We start from the raw sequence: 15749 nt of genomic DNA, 5'->3' as shown, positions 1-15749 counted from the left end.
GGATCAAGGATGGACAAAAGAAAGTAGTCCTTCACACCAGGGCATAGTTAAAGTAGGAATCTGCTCCCACAATATGTAGTGATAGCCACCAACCTAAGATTAGACAAAATTAGGGTGCACGCAGCTGCTAACCTATACCTACTAACTGCAATGGCCATGGTCTCCCTCCAGTGTCAGAGGCAGTGCGCCTCTTCACGCTGGTTGCTGGAAGTCAGAAGTGGGTGGGTGCACTCTGGTCATACCTCCAGGCTTCCTGCGGCCTGTGCTTGGACACTGTAAGGACATGGTGCTGGATTAATGGGCCTTTGGCCTGATTCAGCAGGGCTCTTTTTATGTGTTTGATGGATGTAGTGGCATCTTCCCCAGAGGTGTTTTGTGTGTTTTTTAAAGAAGAGAATTGGTTAAAACAAATTAAGAAGAATGGTTTCAGCATGCTGTTTGTTGCCTCTGTGTAGGAGGGTGAACCGGATGCCTTTTAATTGCTTTCCAGCCAAGCCCGTAATTAAAAAGGAAAGCATGGATACTTGCGAGAGGTTTCTGTTTTTAGTACCATGGTCCCTTTTGAGCACCCAAACATCTTGTTGCCTAAAGAGGACTGAGACTTTACCAGAGGAGCAGAGTCAACAGGTGCAAAATATTGTGGGCTGGCCATACCTGTAACTGCTATGTTGAAGATAGAATTTCAACAAATGCAGCAGCTTTCATCATCCTACATGACAAGACACCTACTAAACGTCCCTGAGCTAGGAAACTTTCCCTCCATATGTTTTTAGACTCCAACTCCTATCATCCCTTACCATTTCTGCTGGAGGTTGGAGTCCAACAACATCTGATCATCTCTGAACTAGCTCTCAATCTGTAAATACGCTGAAAAATGTAAGGCTGAAGTCCATATTTATTTATTATAAATCCTAATATTAGCATGATGCTTTTCAGGACACTGGCCTTCTAAAGCAGCTCACATAAACAATGGCCTGACTCACACATCACTGTAATCCATAGTTGAGCGTAGCTATAGTTTACAGGTTCATTGGGCTTTGCTTTGCTCTTCCTTCTCATAGAATCAAAGAACTGTAGACTTGGAAGGAACCCTGAGGATCATCTAGTTTTCCCCAATGTTGGGTCTTCTGCTGTTTTTGGACAACAACTCCCATCATCCCTAGCTACCTAGCTAGCAAGACCAGTGGTCAGGGGTGATGGGAATTGAAGTCCGAAAACAACTGGAGGCCCAAAGTTGGGAAACACTGATCTAGTTCAACCTCCTGCAATGCAGGAGCCTCAACACGCTTCTTCAAATTAAATCATTGTCTCTGTCCAAACAAACCACAAACTGTAACCACAAGGTTTGTTTGGGAGAAACAAAGCTCAAGCTCAGGTTCAGGTATAATGCTAAGCCCATCAATAGCTTAGTTGGTGGCCAGCAGCAGGAACAGAGGAGAATCAAAGTGCCTGCAGTTTTAACACCATGCTACATGTTCACCTTTGGGACACGGGTGGCACTGTGGGTTAAACCACAGAGCCTAGGACTTGCCGATCAGAAGGTCGGCGGTTCGAATCCCCGCGATGGGGTAAGCTCCCTCTGCTCGGTCCTTGCTCCTGCCAACCTAGCAATTTGAAAGCACGTCAAAGTGCAAGTAGATAAATAGGTACCGCTCCGGCGGGAAGGTAAACGGCATTTCTGTGTGCTGCTCTGGTTTGCCAGAAACGGCTTAGTCATGCTGGCCACATGACCCGGAAGCTGTACGCCGGCTCCCTCGGCCAATAAAGCGAGATGAGCACCGCAACCCCAGAGTCGGTCACGACTGGACCTAGTGGTCAGGGGTCCCTTTACCTTTACACCTTTAAACCATACTTAAGTTTAACCATCGTTTATAAAGTGACATGGGATCAAGGCCACTCCACTCATCACTTATTTTAACGACATAACTCCACCATTTCCAAACATCTATATCGGGGTGGGGAACTGGTGGCCCCCCCAGATGCTGTTGGCTGGGGTTGATGGGAATTGGGAGTCAAACAACTCTGGAGGGCCCAAGCTCTCCATCTCTGATCCATATGTGCAGGACCCAGCCTGCTCCAGCTCCACCCAGCTAAACTACTTTCCTGCGGTTTCCCTCCAGTGATTCACTCAGAGACCAACTATTCCTCACTTGCCCTGCTTCTTCTAGCAATTCTTGTTATTCAGGTGCAGACTGTTCCCTTTGAAAGGACGGCTCTTTGTTTGTTATCCATCCAGGCTCCGGTTACAGATCCAAGTTCTTGAGTCAGCTGTCATTATTTCTTTCCCGTCTGTGTGTTTTCAGATTGTGGCAGAAGAATGTCTTTTGATCTGAAAGCACAAGGGGCTACATTATGTGGCACTCAAAGCCCTGAGGAGCTGCATGTGCACTTGCTGTGGAAAAGGCCGACATACACTTCCAGACATGACAAAAGCATGAGAGGCAACAGGGCTTGCTTTATGTGAGCAAACACCTGCTGCCCCAGTGAGGAATGGAGAGGTGGAAAATACGGTTTGTTGTGTGCCACACACACACATGCGAAGACAAATCGTATAGACACTAAAATAAAGTTTTGATGTCCTAGCCAACCCTGTATTTGGGGGGTGAAGAACCCGCAGTTCTCCATAGGTGCCGAGAACTGTAGTTCATCAGCAACATCTGCATGGACACAGGTTTTCCATCCCTGCTGTAGCTTGATTTGTAGTACACTGCAACATGTTAAAGAATTGGCCTGCAACTGACCTTTAGAAGTACTAACAATAACTTGGTGTGAAGAGACATGCATCACTACCTGCTCATTTTGTTTTCGAGAGTAACCTTGTTATAAAATCAACAGAGGCAAAGGCACCCATCAATATGACGGGCTGTCAGTTCTGCCTTATAAGCCCATGAGTGCAGTACATTTTTGTTAGGAAGAGCAAAGCACTGCATATGAAAACACAACTTGGGAGTGAAAATCTCCTTCCCTACTGCCAGCAGCATCCTGGTTAGCACTTGGGGTCTTTGCATAGTTTAGGGTTGGTGCTGGAGGAGAATAGAGTCCTTGTGCCTTTAACAGCTGTGTAGCAGGCAGATATTCAGCAGCTTAGGTCTCTTCTAGTACGGAAATGCAATTATGGGAAGAGCTTTACCTGATGTCATTATGTCTGTCAGGCATCTTATTTTATCTCTGTGTAGCTACTGACATGTTTTTCTTACACACACCCAAGGCGACGTGGTCTAAAACACGGAGCCTCTTGGGCTTGCTGATCAGAAGGTGAGCTCCCGTTGCTCTGTCCCAGCTTCTGCCAACCTAGCCATTCGAAAGCACACCAGTGTAGGTAGATAAAAAGGAACTGCTGCGGTAGGAAGGTAAACAGTGTCTCCATGCGCTCTGGCACTCATCAAAGTCCTCCATGTTCCAGTGGCGGTTTAGTCATGCTGGCCACATGACCCGGAAAAGCTGTCTGCGGACAAACTCCTGCTTCCTCGGCCTGAAAAGCGCCTTTGACTGGACTTAACCATCCAAGGGTTCTTTACCTTTACCTACAAACATCCATTCTAACTGCAACAGAGGATACAAATTTGCATAAGCATGTTTTGCTATTGTCCTTTCCTTTAATCTCCTGTATGAGTTTATCTTTATGTTAGAAGCTCTTTTGTAGTACCTTACATTAGTAAGTACTAAGAGGTCACACACTGTGTTTTTGCAGGCACTTTACCAGCAGGAGCTGGCAGCAAGACCCAATTGCAACATCAAGGAACTTCTCGGTGTCAAACTAGAGCCAGAGGTGTTGTTTTAGCTGCTTGGCATAATGGTTATGACATCCTGCTAAGGCCAAGGTCGTCATGTAACTAACGCCTCTGCTGTTAGAAGCACAGTTACCAGGAAGCCCATGATTATGCTGAATGCTATGGGCTTGCAGTGAGAGATGTAGTCAACAATTACCAGATGATCACAAGCAGAATCTTAGCTAAAGGCTAGGGGTGGGTGGAGAAGTTCAGTTTGGCTCAAATTTTAATGCAAACCTGCCTAATTCCTATTTCCTGAAACCATACACAAACCAAAAACACAGCTGTCTTTTCAAATTTCCATTTCTAATTCTGTTGTGCAGTTCTCCAGCAGAAAATAAAGTGTACAAAGATGCTTTTATTAGAGGTGAAATGTGCACAAAAAGCAACAAATTAGGAAGAAGAGGAGGGGCGGGAGGAGGAGGGGGAGGAGTTTGGACTTGATATCCCACCTTTCACTCCCGTTAAGGAGTCTCAAAGTGGCTAACAATCTCCTTTCCCTTCCTGCCCCACAACAAACACTCTGTGAGGTGAGGCTGAGAGACTTCAGAGAAGTGTGACTTGCCCAAGGTCACCCAGCAGCTGCATGTGGAGGAGCGGGGAATCGAACCCGGTTCACCAGATTACGAGACTACCGCTCTTAACCACTACACCATGCCTTATATTTGAAGGAAAAATGCCTTATATTTGAAGGGGACACTGAATACCAAAATGTGTGCATTGGGCAAAATTGAATATAAAGATGTGTCTATTGGGGGGGAGGGGATGAGTACTAAAATGCTGGTGCATTTTCCTGAGGGGAAAAAAGAATACAGAATGATACTGAAATGTGGTGACCTGAAAACTGGAAAAATGAGAAACTGATAGACATCAACATGGGGGGGGGGGGAATCACCCGTCCCTAATCATGGAGTGGGATGGGGAGGCATGGAGGATCATTGGTCACATGGTATAGAACCTAGAAGTCAACAAAAGCTTAGGCCAAAACAAATCTGCTGACCTCTAAGGTGCCACAAAACGTTTTGCTGCAACAAACGACAGCTACTCTGCCGAAAGCTGTAACTGGCCACAAGCCGTTATTACCAGTTTTAGCTTATTACCAGTATTTCTGTACTGTCCAAGAACAAAGGTTTTTGTGAAAAATAAAACCATGAGATCTAAAGTAAAATACAATAAAAAGAGGAAATCTAAACATTGTGAAACCAGAGTCACTGTAAAACCAGCAACTGAGAATTACATCAGCGCAAAGGATAAAAATCACACTGTTGAAAACTACCATTATTCGAGATACCTATTTTTTGTATCCCCTACAAGTCAGAAACCTGCATTGTTGCAGTCAAGTGTATATTTTAACACCATGCATAAACACACACACACACACACACACACACACACACACCCCCTGCTCAGTCCTTTGTAAGCCTGGCTCTACCTTTGAAACTCCCTGGACTTTATGAGCTCGTTTCCAATTCACTCCGCAGTTGACTGGACTGGATTAACGCCTGATACTTTTAGACCCTGAACCGTTCAACAACCCTGGAAATGCAAAGAAAACGACTCAACTTTTAAGCCTGGTCTTATGTATTTATGGGAACAGGTTGAGGCGATGAGATTTGCAGCTCTTTCAGTAGTTTGTTATGATTTAGACAACATTAAGCACATCTTTTTAGACCTTTGCTTCATATGTCTCGGGAACCTCCAGGCAGCTTTAGTATTCTCCTGATAAAAGGCAGAGATGTGAGGAGCAGAACAGCGGCACATTCTCCACAAGAGGATTTATCACCTCTAACAATTCGTTTTATCTGCTGTGTCAAAACTCACGGCGCAGAATCTTTTTGCTGAAAGTATGTGCACCGGAGAAAGGGGCTCATTTCCTTAAAAAATAAATTACACTGATAAATTTGCTGCATTACGAGCCTGGCCCTTGGATCCCCCCCCCCCCCGTTTATTTTGTATTTCTCAATGTGCACCTCATAACAGAAGGCTCTTATAATTCATCCCCCCCCCCCCCATTTTAAGTTGGACATTCATTTCCTAGATGTAGCAATACTGGAAAAACAAAAGAGAGTATGAATGAAGAAAGAATAAGAAGAGGAAAACATGGGAATTCCAACCCCTTTCTCTACCCCCCAGCCCCACCCCAGACAATTAGTGTTTCTGGGAAATGTAAAAAATAAATAAATAAATTGCACATTAGCAATGCTGTATCAAGTGTGTTTGCTATGACTCTTGTCTCCCATGACTATTCAGTAGAAGTGGGCAACCTTTTTCAGATTGAGGGCCTCATTCCTATCTGGGGGTGTCACATGAGAGTGGTGGGTGGAGCCAGCAGCAAAGGTGGCCATTTAAAGTAATATTTACCTCTCTATCCTCCATCTGGGCAACCAAGAGGCATGATGAGGGTTCAAGGACACCAGCAAAAATATGAAGTAGGAGTGATGAGGTGTGTGTGGCCTGCTGATAGTCACAAGGGTCAGACAAGGAGGTCTAGAGGGCCACATTTTGTTCCTCAGGCCTGTGGTTCCCCACTACAGTGGTACCTTGGGTTACATACGCTTCAGGTTACATACGCTTCAGGTTACAGACTCCGCTAACCCAGAAATAGTGCTTCAGGTTAAGAACTTTGCTTCAGGATGAGAACAGAAATCGTTCTCCGGCGGCAGGAGGCCCCATTAGCTAAAGTGGTGCTTTAGCTTAAGAACAGTTTCAGGTTACGAACGGACCTCCGGAACGAATTAAGTACTTAACCTGAGGTACCACTGTACTTTACAGTTCCCCACTGCATTACAAGGATGGGGTACCTGTGGGCCCTCCAGATGTTGTGGTCCAACAACATTCAAAGGGCCACAGGTTTCTCATCCCTGCTGTTTGGGCTTGATCCTTGGAGGTAAAACGAGGCTGCGCATACATTGCTGTTTTTCCTAGTAGTCAGTGACACCCTTGGCATTCCAAAAGCTATCAAAAAGGTCAGTTTTGATTACATAACTCTTCAGCACAAGAGGGCAATAAAAATTATTCAGGATGTGGGGTTTTTTTGGGTGTGGGTTGCATTCAAAGTTTTTGAGACCCCTCAGAAAAGGGGTTTGAATGCGTCTACTCTTGAGTATGACAAAGTTTTGGTCTGAGTAGACCCAACTTAGCCCTTGGGTGGTACAGTGGGTCAGTGTGTTAACCAGGGATGACTGTGGACAGGATTCCCTCATTACAAGGGTTTGGAGTAGATGACCACTGGGGTCCCTTCCAACTCTACAATTCTGTGATTCTATATTCATTAATTTCAGTGGTTCTACTCTGAAAAGCATCCTGCATTTTGTCTCTTTGGACCTATTTTTTTCCAGGCATGTGCACATTTATGTAGGTTTAATCAGCGAGGGCAGCCCTAAAACATACCCCCTTGGCAACTCTAGTCTTCCCCTTTTTATTCCAATTTTGGTGAGAAACAGGGAGAAGGTAAAGCCATAGTTAGGAAAATATATATAGTGTGTACTAAATGCTGTTTCACTTATTTATAGAATTTCTATAGCATTTATTTCCCACAAGAAAAACAAATATATCTCTTTAGTATTTCCTTTTCAAGCACAGGTATATAGCCATAAGGCTGACATAAAAGCAGAAAGACATAAAGTTGCAAAGCAAATCCATGCTGCCACCTAGTGGCCAAATAGGCTCTCAACATTCCTAAAGCTAAAAGTTTCCTGGGGGTTTATCTGTGCATTTATTGCACCGAATTGTCCCCAGCTAGGGAAGTAGCATAGATTGTTTGAATTCTCTCAGGCTGTTGTAAAGAAACTGGGTTTTTGTTTTTTGGTGTGGGTAGGGTGGGGTGTTGCTCTCAAGTCAAGGAATTACTAAGGAAGTAAGATCCATTCATCATTTCATAGCCCATCTTTCTAAAGCTGAACAGCATCCAAACAACTTGGACGTTTCTTTCTGGGTGGGGTAGTGATGATTAGCGTTGTGTCCAAAATATTACCCCACATTTCCTCCCTGCCCTACTATTCCCCATCAATAAAGGAGGAAATAAATAACATTCAAAAATTGTTAAAGGGGAGAGAAAATTTTGGTCAAATTATCACGGGTGGCGTGTAGCATTCCCCCCTCCCCCTCCCCATGTTTACTTGACTTTTGAGGTGGCCAAGGTCTGATACAGACGATTTTCGTAAAATATGGCACCCCTTTATTTCTTCAAATAACTTTTGAAGTCACAAAGGAATATATTTCTTTGACAAAACAATTTGCTTTGTGGTTTTGCATTTCCCAATTTAGGGAAAAAAGAAACTTAGTGAAATGAAGGTGTACCGTATTGGCCCAAATAGAAGCCGCACCTTTTTTTTTTGCCAAATTCTGACTGTGAAAATGTGTGCAGCTTATATTCAGAACTGAGTTCTGCACGCCTGCCTCCTGGCACTACTGCCCTGAACAGGGGGCAGGGTACAGCCGGTGCCGGCTTGGGGAGGTAATGTCGGGAGGCGGTAGTGCCAGGAAGAGGGTGCACAGTGCGCTCAGAACCGAGCGCTGTCACTGGCCGCACCCCCCACCCCCCATTCAGGGCGGTAGTGCTGGGAGGCGGCCTGCACCTGCAAATAAGTCTTGAATTTTAAAGGTGCAGCTTATTTGTGGGTGAGGCTTATATTCAAGCCAATATGGTATATAAAAGGAAGGTTCTAGGGACCAAAAAAAAAAAAACCCTGAAGCTCTGATTAAAAACAACAAATTCATGTAAACACACAGTTCCACACAGATCTCTGCATGAAAACTACACGTAGTTTTGCAAAGAGGTTATAAGCTGAGGTTAAGTTCAGAACAACAAGTCACATAACAGAAGCACCTCCTGTGTTTTGTGCTGGATCCCGAGAATACTTGCAAAAGGAAACTGCATAATCCCCCCCCCCCCCACACACACTTGAATCTCTCAAGATACTGAGAGCATCAGAAAGTCTTTTTTCTAAGATGGCTGGTCTCTTGCTTGTTCTTGCACACCGGTGAGTGAGCTCAAACAGTGCAGTGAAATTGCTCACTAACAGCATCCTCTGGAAGGTCTAGTTTCAGATTCTTGTAAGTTAACCTTGCAGGATGTGCTGCTGTGCCAAGAGAAGTCAACTATTAAAAGGAGCAGTATATAAAATATTAGCATACCTCAACAGTTTTCATACCAACAGGCACATTTCTAACACACACATTACTGCAGATTCCAGCAGCAAACAGGACATATTCCTGTGACCTTATACAACCCTCCTTACTGATCTGTAAATCACGGAGCTTGAGTTATTTGAGAACTAATCTGAGTTATTTTATCCCTAGCGAGTGCAGATATAAGGTTTAATATGTACAATCTTGTATATTAGTAGGTGACCATCGTGCCTGTCCATTATGGAGAAGAACACTACAATGATTCCACTGACTACAGATGTACCTAACAAGAAGGAGACGGTGTGCATTTTTGGAACAGGCGATTTTGCAAGATCTCTAGGACACAAAATGATGCAGTGTGGCTATTCTATAGTGTTTGGAAGCCGAGGTGCTCAGACTTCTTCTCTGATCCCTGAAGGAGCCACAGTGCTTTCTCATGCAGAAGCTGCAGAAACATCTGCTGTTATCATTTTAGCAGTCCACAGAACACATTACAGCTTTCTGGAAAACCTAAGGGAAGTTCTCCGCGGGAAAGTGCTGGTGGATGTGAGCAACAACCTCAAAATAAACCAGTACCCGGAATCCAATGCTGAATATCTTGCCCAGCTCCTGCCAGGCAGCAAAGTGGTGAAAGCATTTAACACCGTGTCAGCCTGGGCTCTGCAGTCAGGTGCTCTGGATGCAAGCAGACAGGTAATGACATCTCTGGGGCAAAAGATGCTCACATTTAAAGAGACTTGAAAGGTGAAAACCCAGTTCTAGATCTTCATTTCGCAACTCCTAAAGCATTTCTTCCAAGTTCAAAGGCTCTTTAGGTGAACTGCTTATGGCATAATATAAAACTGTTTCTAGACTGGAGATCTAACCATCTAAGGCTGGCAGTCTTAGTTTTATATTGTGGCCCCAAAGAGCTGATAAGAAAGCAGAAAGTTTGCATCAAGTGAGAAAAGTCCAGCTTTTAATTTTCTTCTTTGTGGGGAGGAGGGAGGTAAAGGGCACTTAAGGAAAATCACAAGCCCTAGACCAGTGTTGGGGAACCTGTGGACCTGCTGTTGGACTCAAGCTCCCATCAGCCTGGGGCATCATGGCAAATGGTAAAGGATAATAGGAGTTATATTCCATCACCTGGAGACCGCATGTTCCCCATTCCCTGCCCCCATTTCTGATTCTTCTGTTTTAGCCAAATTCTGGTCAGTTGATAGCCTTCTAAAAACACAAGCTAATTGTGGGCATTAGACCTACTCTGGCAATTCAAACACAGCTTCTTACTGAAGTCAGAGCAGTGTTCGAAAGCAAACACTGGCAATAAATAAGGTCTCCCTTCATTGTGTTGTTGTTGTTGCTGCTGCTGCTGTTTTGCTCCAGGTATTTGTCTGTGGAGATGACAGCAAGTCAAAGGAAAAGGTGATGGAGATCGTTCGAAGCCTTGGTCTTACTCCATTGGATAAAGGGTCTCTCTTAGCAGCAACGGAAATCGAGAATTACCCTTTGCAACTTTTCCCGATGTGGAAATACCCCATCTATCTCTCCCTTGTCCTCAGTGCATTCATCTTCTTCTACTGCGTGGTCCGCGATGTGGTCTATACTTATGCTAAGAAACAAGTGGACCGTTCCTTTTTTATTGCCATCAGCATCCCAAACCGGGTCTGCCCTGCTGTGGCACTCATCCTCCTCGCTCTGGTTTACTTGCCTGGGATCTTTGCCGCTGTCCTCCAGTTATACAGAGGTACAAAGTACAGACGCTTTCCAGATTGGCTAGACAAATGGATGCTCTGCAGGAAACAGCTTGGCTTGGTAGCCCTGGCTTACGCTTTCCTCCATGTTTTGTACACACTCGTGATCCCTATTCGGGGCTATGTACGATGGAGGTGGAGCTCTTATGTCATTGCACAGGTAAGTTGATGTTGTGCTGTTTCTTCTCCCATTCCACCACCAGCGCTGAGGTCTTTGAACTTTGTATGGGGATGTGATGCAAGCAGGGCTTTGAAGCCATCAAACGTAGCTGTCAACTTTCCCCTTTTCTTGCGAGGAATCCTATTCAGAATAAGGGAATTTCCCTTTAAAAAGGGGAAACGTTGACAGCTATGATCAGAAACATCGCAAGGGCTCAGGATATCGTGCTTGCTGCTCTCCATCTGGCACAGATCATGCCCTCCCTGCTTCTCCCTATGCTCCCATGGAGACATCCGAATGTAAAAGAGAGTACAGTGGTACCTCGGGTTAAGTACTTAATTCGTTCCAGAGGTCCGTACTTAACCTGAAACTGTTCTTAACCTGAAGCACCACTTTAGCTAATGGGGCCTCCTGCTGCTGCTGCGCCGCCGGAGCACAATTTCTGTTCTCATCCTGAAGCAAAGTTCTTAACCTGAAGCACTATTTCTGGGTTAGCGGAGTCTGTAACCTGAAGCGTATGTAACCTGAGGTACCACTGTAAGGGGTGTTCTCGGGCTTCCAGTAAGAGCAGCCATTGGTTCTTACTGGGGGGAAACCTCAACTGTTTGAACCCCAGTTGCCATTTAGAACCTCTAACTACCACCAGCCATCTTAACAGTAAAAGCAAAAACTACGGGGCCTTTATCCCATGCTGCCTCTGGAAGGCAGTTGTTCTCCCCCCCCCTACTCACAATACCGTTACCACACTAAGGATGAAGAGCTGTTGGGAAAGGCTGTGAAAAAATTCTAAGATTCTGCTCCTCTGGCACTTTTCTTATTTACGATTTACTAGTGCTCTGAAGCCTAGAGACTGTTCAAACACTTCAGTCTTAAAAATGAAGCCAGATAAACTCCATTCACCAACCCCCCCACATACCCTGCAGTTGGATTTGGGCCCAATTCAGATCCACTGCCTAGTCACCAAACATGTCGTATCACAGCACTGAATTGACCCCCTCTTGCCTGCTCTTCATTCATGACACTGTCCACCATGTAAGGTTCTGGACCTTTCAGAGGCGGACATTTGAACAAGGTCTGTGCTTGTCAGGTCAAGCAAGCAAGCAAGCACATCCCACAGGGAAACCTTGTAAAACTTCTGTCACCTGCCAGAAACAAACTTCCCTACACAGCTGACAGAAACAAATGTTGGCAAATGTAGAAAAGAGGGAATTCCATTTTATCTCCAGTCTTTACCATTCTAAGAAGATAGAAATTTCCTGACTTCTGATAGGTGCAACTTTTGTCAATTTGACGTGCACATACAAAACCTGTCAAGAGCACCTTGAATATTTCACAATATTAATTTAAAGCCATTTTATAGCTGTATTTTAATCTGTCTGTACCTACTGCATATTAAAAAGTATTTTAAAAACTTTTATCACCTTAGGTGTTGAACAACAAAACAGAACCATTGAACAATGAAAGAGCCTGGATGAGTGATTCGTATGTTTCTTTGGGTATCTTGGGGTTCTTTCTGTTTGTCCTCCTGGGAATAACATCCTTGCCCTCTGTCAGCAACAGTGTCAACTGGAGAGAGTTTCGCTTTGTACAGGTAAGAGAGCTTGCTAGCCAGCAAGCTAACTTTTCTTCTTCCTCACTTTCAGTGTGTTCCTATGGACATTTCTTCAGAAGTAAAGCCCAATTATCCTGGGGCATCTGGTTGGCTACTGTGGTAAAGAGGATTCTGGGATATATAGACCGTTACTCCAATCCAGCGTGGCTCAGGTATGGAGAACCTGTGGCTCTCCAGACTTTGCTGGACTACAATTTCCATTCCTAATATATTGGTTAGGCTGCCTAGGATGATGGAAGTTGGAGTCCAACCTCATATAGAGGGCCACATGTTCCCTATCCTAGTCTTAATATTTGTCTGGAAATGAGAAGGAAAGGGGCCTAACACAATCCAAACCACCCGTTCAGGAAGTCTTCAAAGACACTTCTCCAGGTTCCCTCATTTTTGGGAAATTAATCACTCCTGCAAGGACTTCTCTGTGGCTGCTGCAGATAAGAGATGTTTTGTTCCTACTCCTTGTTTATGTCAGGGCCATTTGTTTGCAAAGGTTTCTCATTAGTCTGATTGTAGCTTTTATGAACGACATATTGTCGAGTTTGCTTTTTCACATCTGGGAAAACCAGTAATCACAGGTTTTAAAATTATAATTTTTAAAAAGTTTTAAAAGTAAAATACACCAAAAAGCTGGTGGATAATCTAAAAATAGATTATACATACTTTTGCTAATCCTCCCTATAGTTCATTTCATGTATCTAACCCAAAGAAGAGAACTGTGCCTCATAGGCCTGATTACCGTATTTTTCGCTCTATAAGACGCACCAGACCACAAGACGCACCTAGTTTTTGGAGGAGGAAAACAAGAAAAAAAATATTCTGAATCTCAGAAGCCAGAACAGCAAGAGGGATCGCTGCGCAGTGAAAGCAACAATCCCTCTTGCTGTTCTGGCTTCTGGGATAGCTGTGCAGCCTACATTTGCTCCATAAGACGCACACACACTTCCCCTTACTTTTTAGGAGGGAAAAAGTGAGTCTTATAGAGCAAAAAATACGGTAAAGGTCCTGCCTTTATGATTGAGAGCTTCCTTTGCACACATTGGTGTTGAAAGTTAGCATAAACCTGGCAACAATATAGCATGTGAAGCCGTTATCTTAATGCATGAACTGCTGCTCAGCCCTGTGGGCAAACTTGCCCAAAGACACAATGGGCTTCTTTATCCCATCTTGACCAAGAAAATTGCCAGCCGGAATCAGTAGGAGAATTGAGTTTTGGTCATATGTTGATAACAGAATAGAATGCTTTCTGATTTGCTGCCATGTATCTCAATATAAGGAAGCTAGCTTTGCAATCATGTTTTGTTTGTTTTCTAGTCTTATCTGGGCTACTTGACGCTGGTGTTGTGCACTGCCCATACACTGGTCTACGGTGGGAAGAGGTTCCTGAATGCTGACACCTACCCATGGTGCCTTCCTTCCGTTTACATCCTCTCTCTCATTATCCCCTGCATTGTGTTGGCCATGAAGTTTTTCCTCATATTTCCATGTATCGATCGGCCGTTAACTGATATTCGACAGGGCTGGGAAAGAACACCCAAAGGCATAAGCCAGATAAACAGCAGCCACTGCAGGTCAGCTGTATAAGCTCTTAGCAAATGTACAGTTTCAACACACATATCTGCAATAGCAAAAAAGAGAAGTGCAAGCAATTTATACGTGTCGAAAATAAGCTCAAAAATTATGTTTTCCATTATTACTCTGCAATGTAAGGCCCAGCAACTCTCAGCGGCAACTGGTCGATATTCATCTAAGGTGTTTGGAGGACGAGTGCACCTTCCTTTTCTGGATTTGAGACTGAAGGAAACCATTATCGTCTTTGCCCGATCTCCTCTGTGTAAGAGGAGCCCAACATGCAGTGGGCCACATCTGAGAATATGAATTACACTGATGATGAATAAGTTTAGGGCAGCACTCCCAAACCAGATTGCCTTCAGATGTTTTGCACTAGTTCCCATCAACCCTGATGACTGATCAGTTCAGAACATTTGGAGGACATTAAGTTGGGAAAGGCTGGTCTATAGACAAAGCAATAATAAATTTGAACTATGGCTTTTGGTCTTGCTCTGTGCCTTTTCAGATTTATGTTCTCTTTCAAATTTGAGCAGCACTTTAAAGTTTCCTAAATTGACTATGCTTTCCTAGGCCATGTATACTGGCTACACACCTGCAATTTCCTTTCATTGTGATGGAAGATGTTCATGACTTTGTGGAGAATGTGTTGATAGTCAAACACAATGGACCCCCCCCCCCCTATAAATTCATGGTCAATGGACTTTGTGGTTTTGGACTGGATTTGAATTGGAATTTTAAATTCATTTTGCTACGATGGACTCAGGATCCAACAAAATCGTTTAATTATAGTGTTTCCCTCCATATACCTATGAATAAGGTTATGATTAAGCTGCACTTACAAGCTTAATCAATAACAGGCAACTGCTTTTATTCAAGCTTCTTGGGCTCCGATACTGCCTACTGCTGTATATTATGTATTGTATTTTTTTACCATTTTTAATAATATTCAGTAAAACAAATGCCTTGTTTTCCACACAAAAATCACTAACCGTGGTCAGCGTACCATAAACAGATCCTACTCATAAAGCTCTATGCAGAAACTTTGCTAACCAACATTTATATTCTGTATATCCTGATCATCATAATAAAGGAAGTTTTAAGAACAAAGTCTCTTTGCTGCACCTACAAGTGTGGTCATGGGTGGTCGCGGATCAGATCCAGGTGCTGGTAGAGGAAACTGATTTTCCAGATCAGGGCGACCCAACATTTCATACCAAGTGGGCCGTAAGAGTAAGTAAAGGTAAAGGAACCCCTGACCATTAGGTCCAGTCGTGACCGACTCTGGGGTTGCGGCGCTCATCTCCCTTTACTGGCCAAGGGAGTCGGCGTACGGCTTCCGGGTCATGTGGCCAGCATGACTAAGCCGCTTCTGGCGAACCAGAGCAGCACACAGAAACGCCGTTTACCTTCCTGCCAGAGTGGTACCTATTTATCTACTTGCGCTTCATGTGCTTTCGAACTGCTAGGTTGGCAGGAGGGCCATAAGAGTACTCGTTTGCAAATACTCATAGACCAGGGGTGGGGTACCTGCTGCTGTATGGACTCCGGCTTCCATTAGCCTCAGTTAATGTCGCCAAGATCAGGAATAATGAGACCTACTGATCTCCCATCCCTGATGTCAACTCCAGATATAGTACATGTTGGCATTTGCTTCTCTATTTACAAAAGCGAACTTGCAGTGCCCCTTTGCCACTTTCCCCTGTTAAAAAAGAGAATCTAATTCAGGATTCTTTGACTAAAAAGGCAAATACTGGAGCGACAGTCTGCCACAGAGAGCA

The 15749-nt window shown here is 44.2% G+C and overlaps 1 protein-coding gene across 3 annotated transcripts in view; it reads left to right on the top strand.

The window, feature by feature from the left end:
• STEAP4 (STEAP4 metalloreductase) overlaps positions 1-15078 on the top strand; it is a 224414-nt gene extending 209336 nt beyond the window's left edge. For 2 of the 3 annotated variants that reach the window (XM_080975204.1, XM_080975203.1), the window contains exons 2-5: positions 9119-9593; positions 10266-10793; positions 12220-12384; positions 13714-15078. In XM_080975204.1, coding sequence (XP_080831330.1) covers positions 9141-9593; positions 10266-10793; positions 12220-12384; positions 13714-13983 — 1416 coding nt within the window. In that variant the 5' untranslated portion in view covers positions 9119-9140 and the 3' untranslated portion in view covers positions 13984-15078. Of the gene's footprint in view, positions 1-9115; positions 9594-10265; positions 10794-12219; positions 12385-13713 lie in introns of all 3 variants that reach the window. The other variant, XM_080975202.1, reaches the window with a different exon arrangement.
• Positions 15079-15749: the final 671 nt, after the last annotated feature.

The sequence above is a fragment of the Podarcis pityusensis genome (genome assembly GCF_964106645.2).
Source record: "Podarcis pityusensis genome assembly, chromosome: 12".
NCBI classification, from domain to species: domain Eukaryota; kingdom Metazoa; phylum Chordata; class Lepidosauria; order Squamata; family Lacertidae; genus Podarcis; species Podarcis pityusensis.
This window is presented reverse-complemented; position numbering and strand designations above follow the sequence as displayed.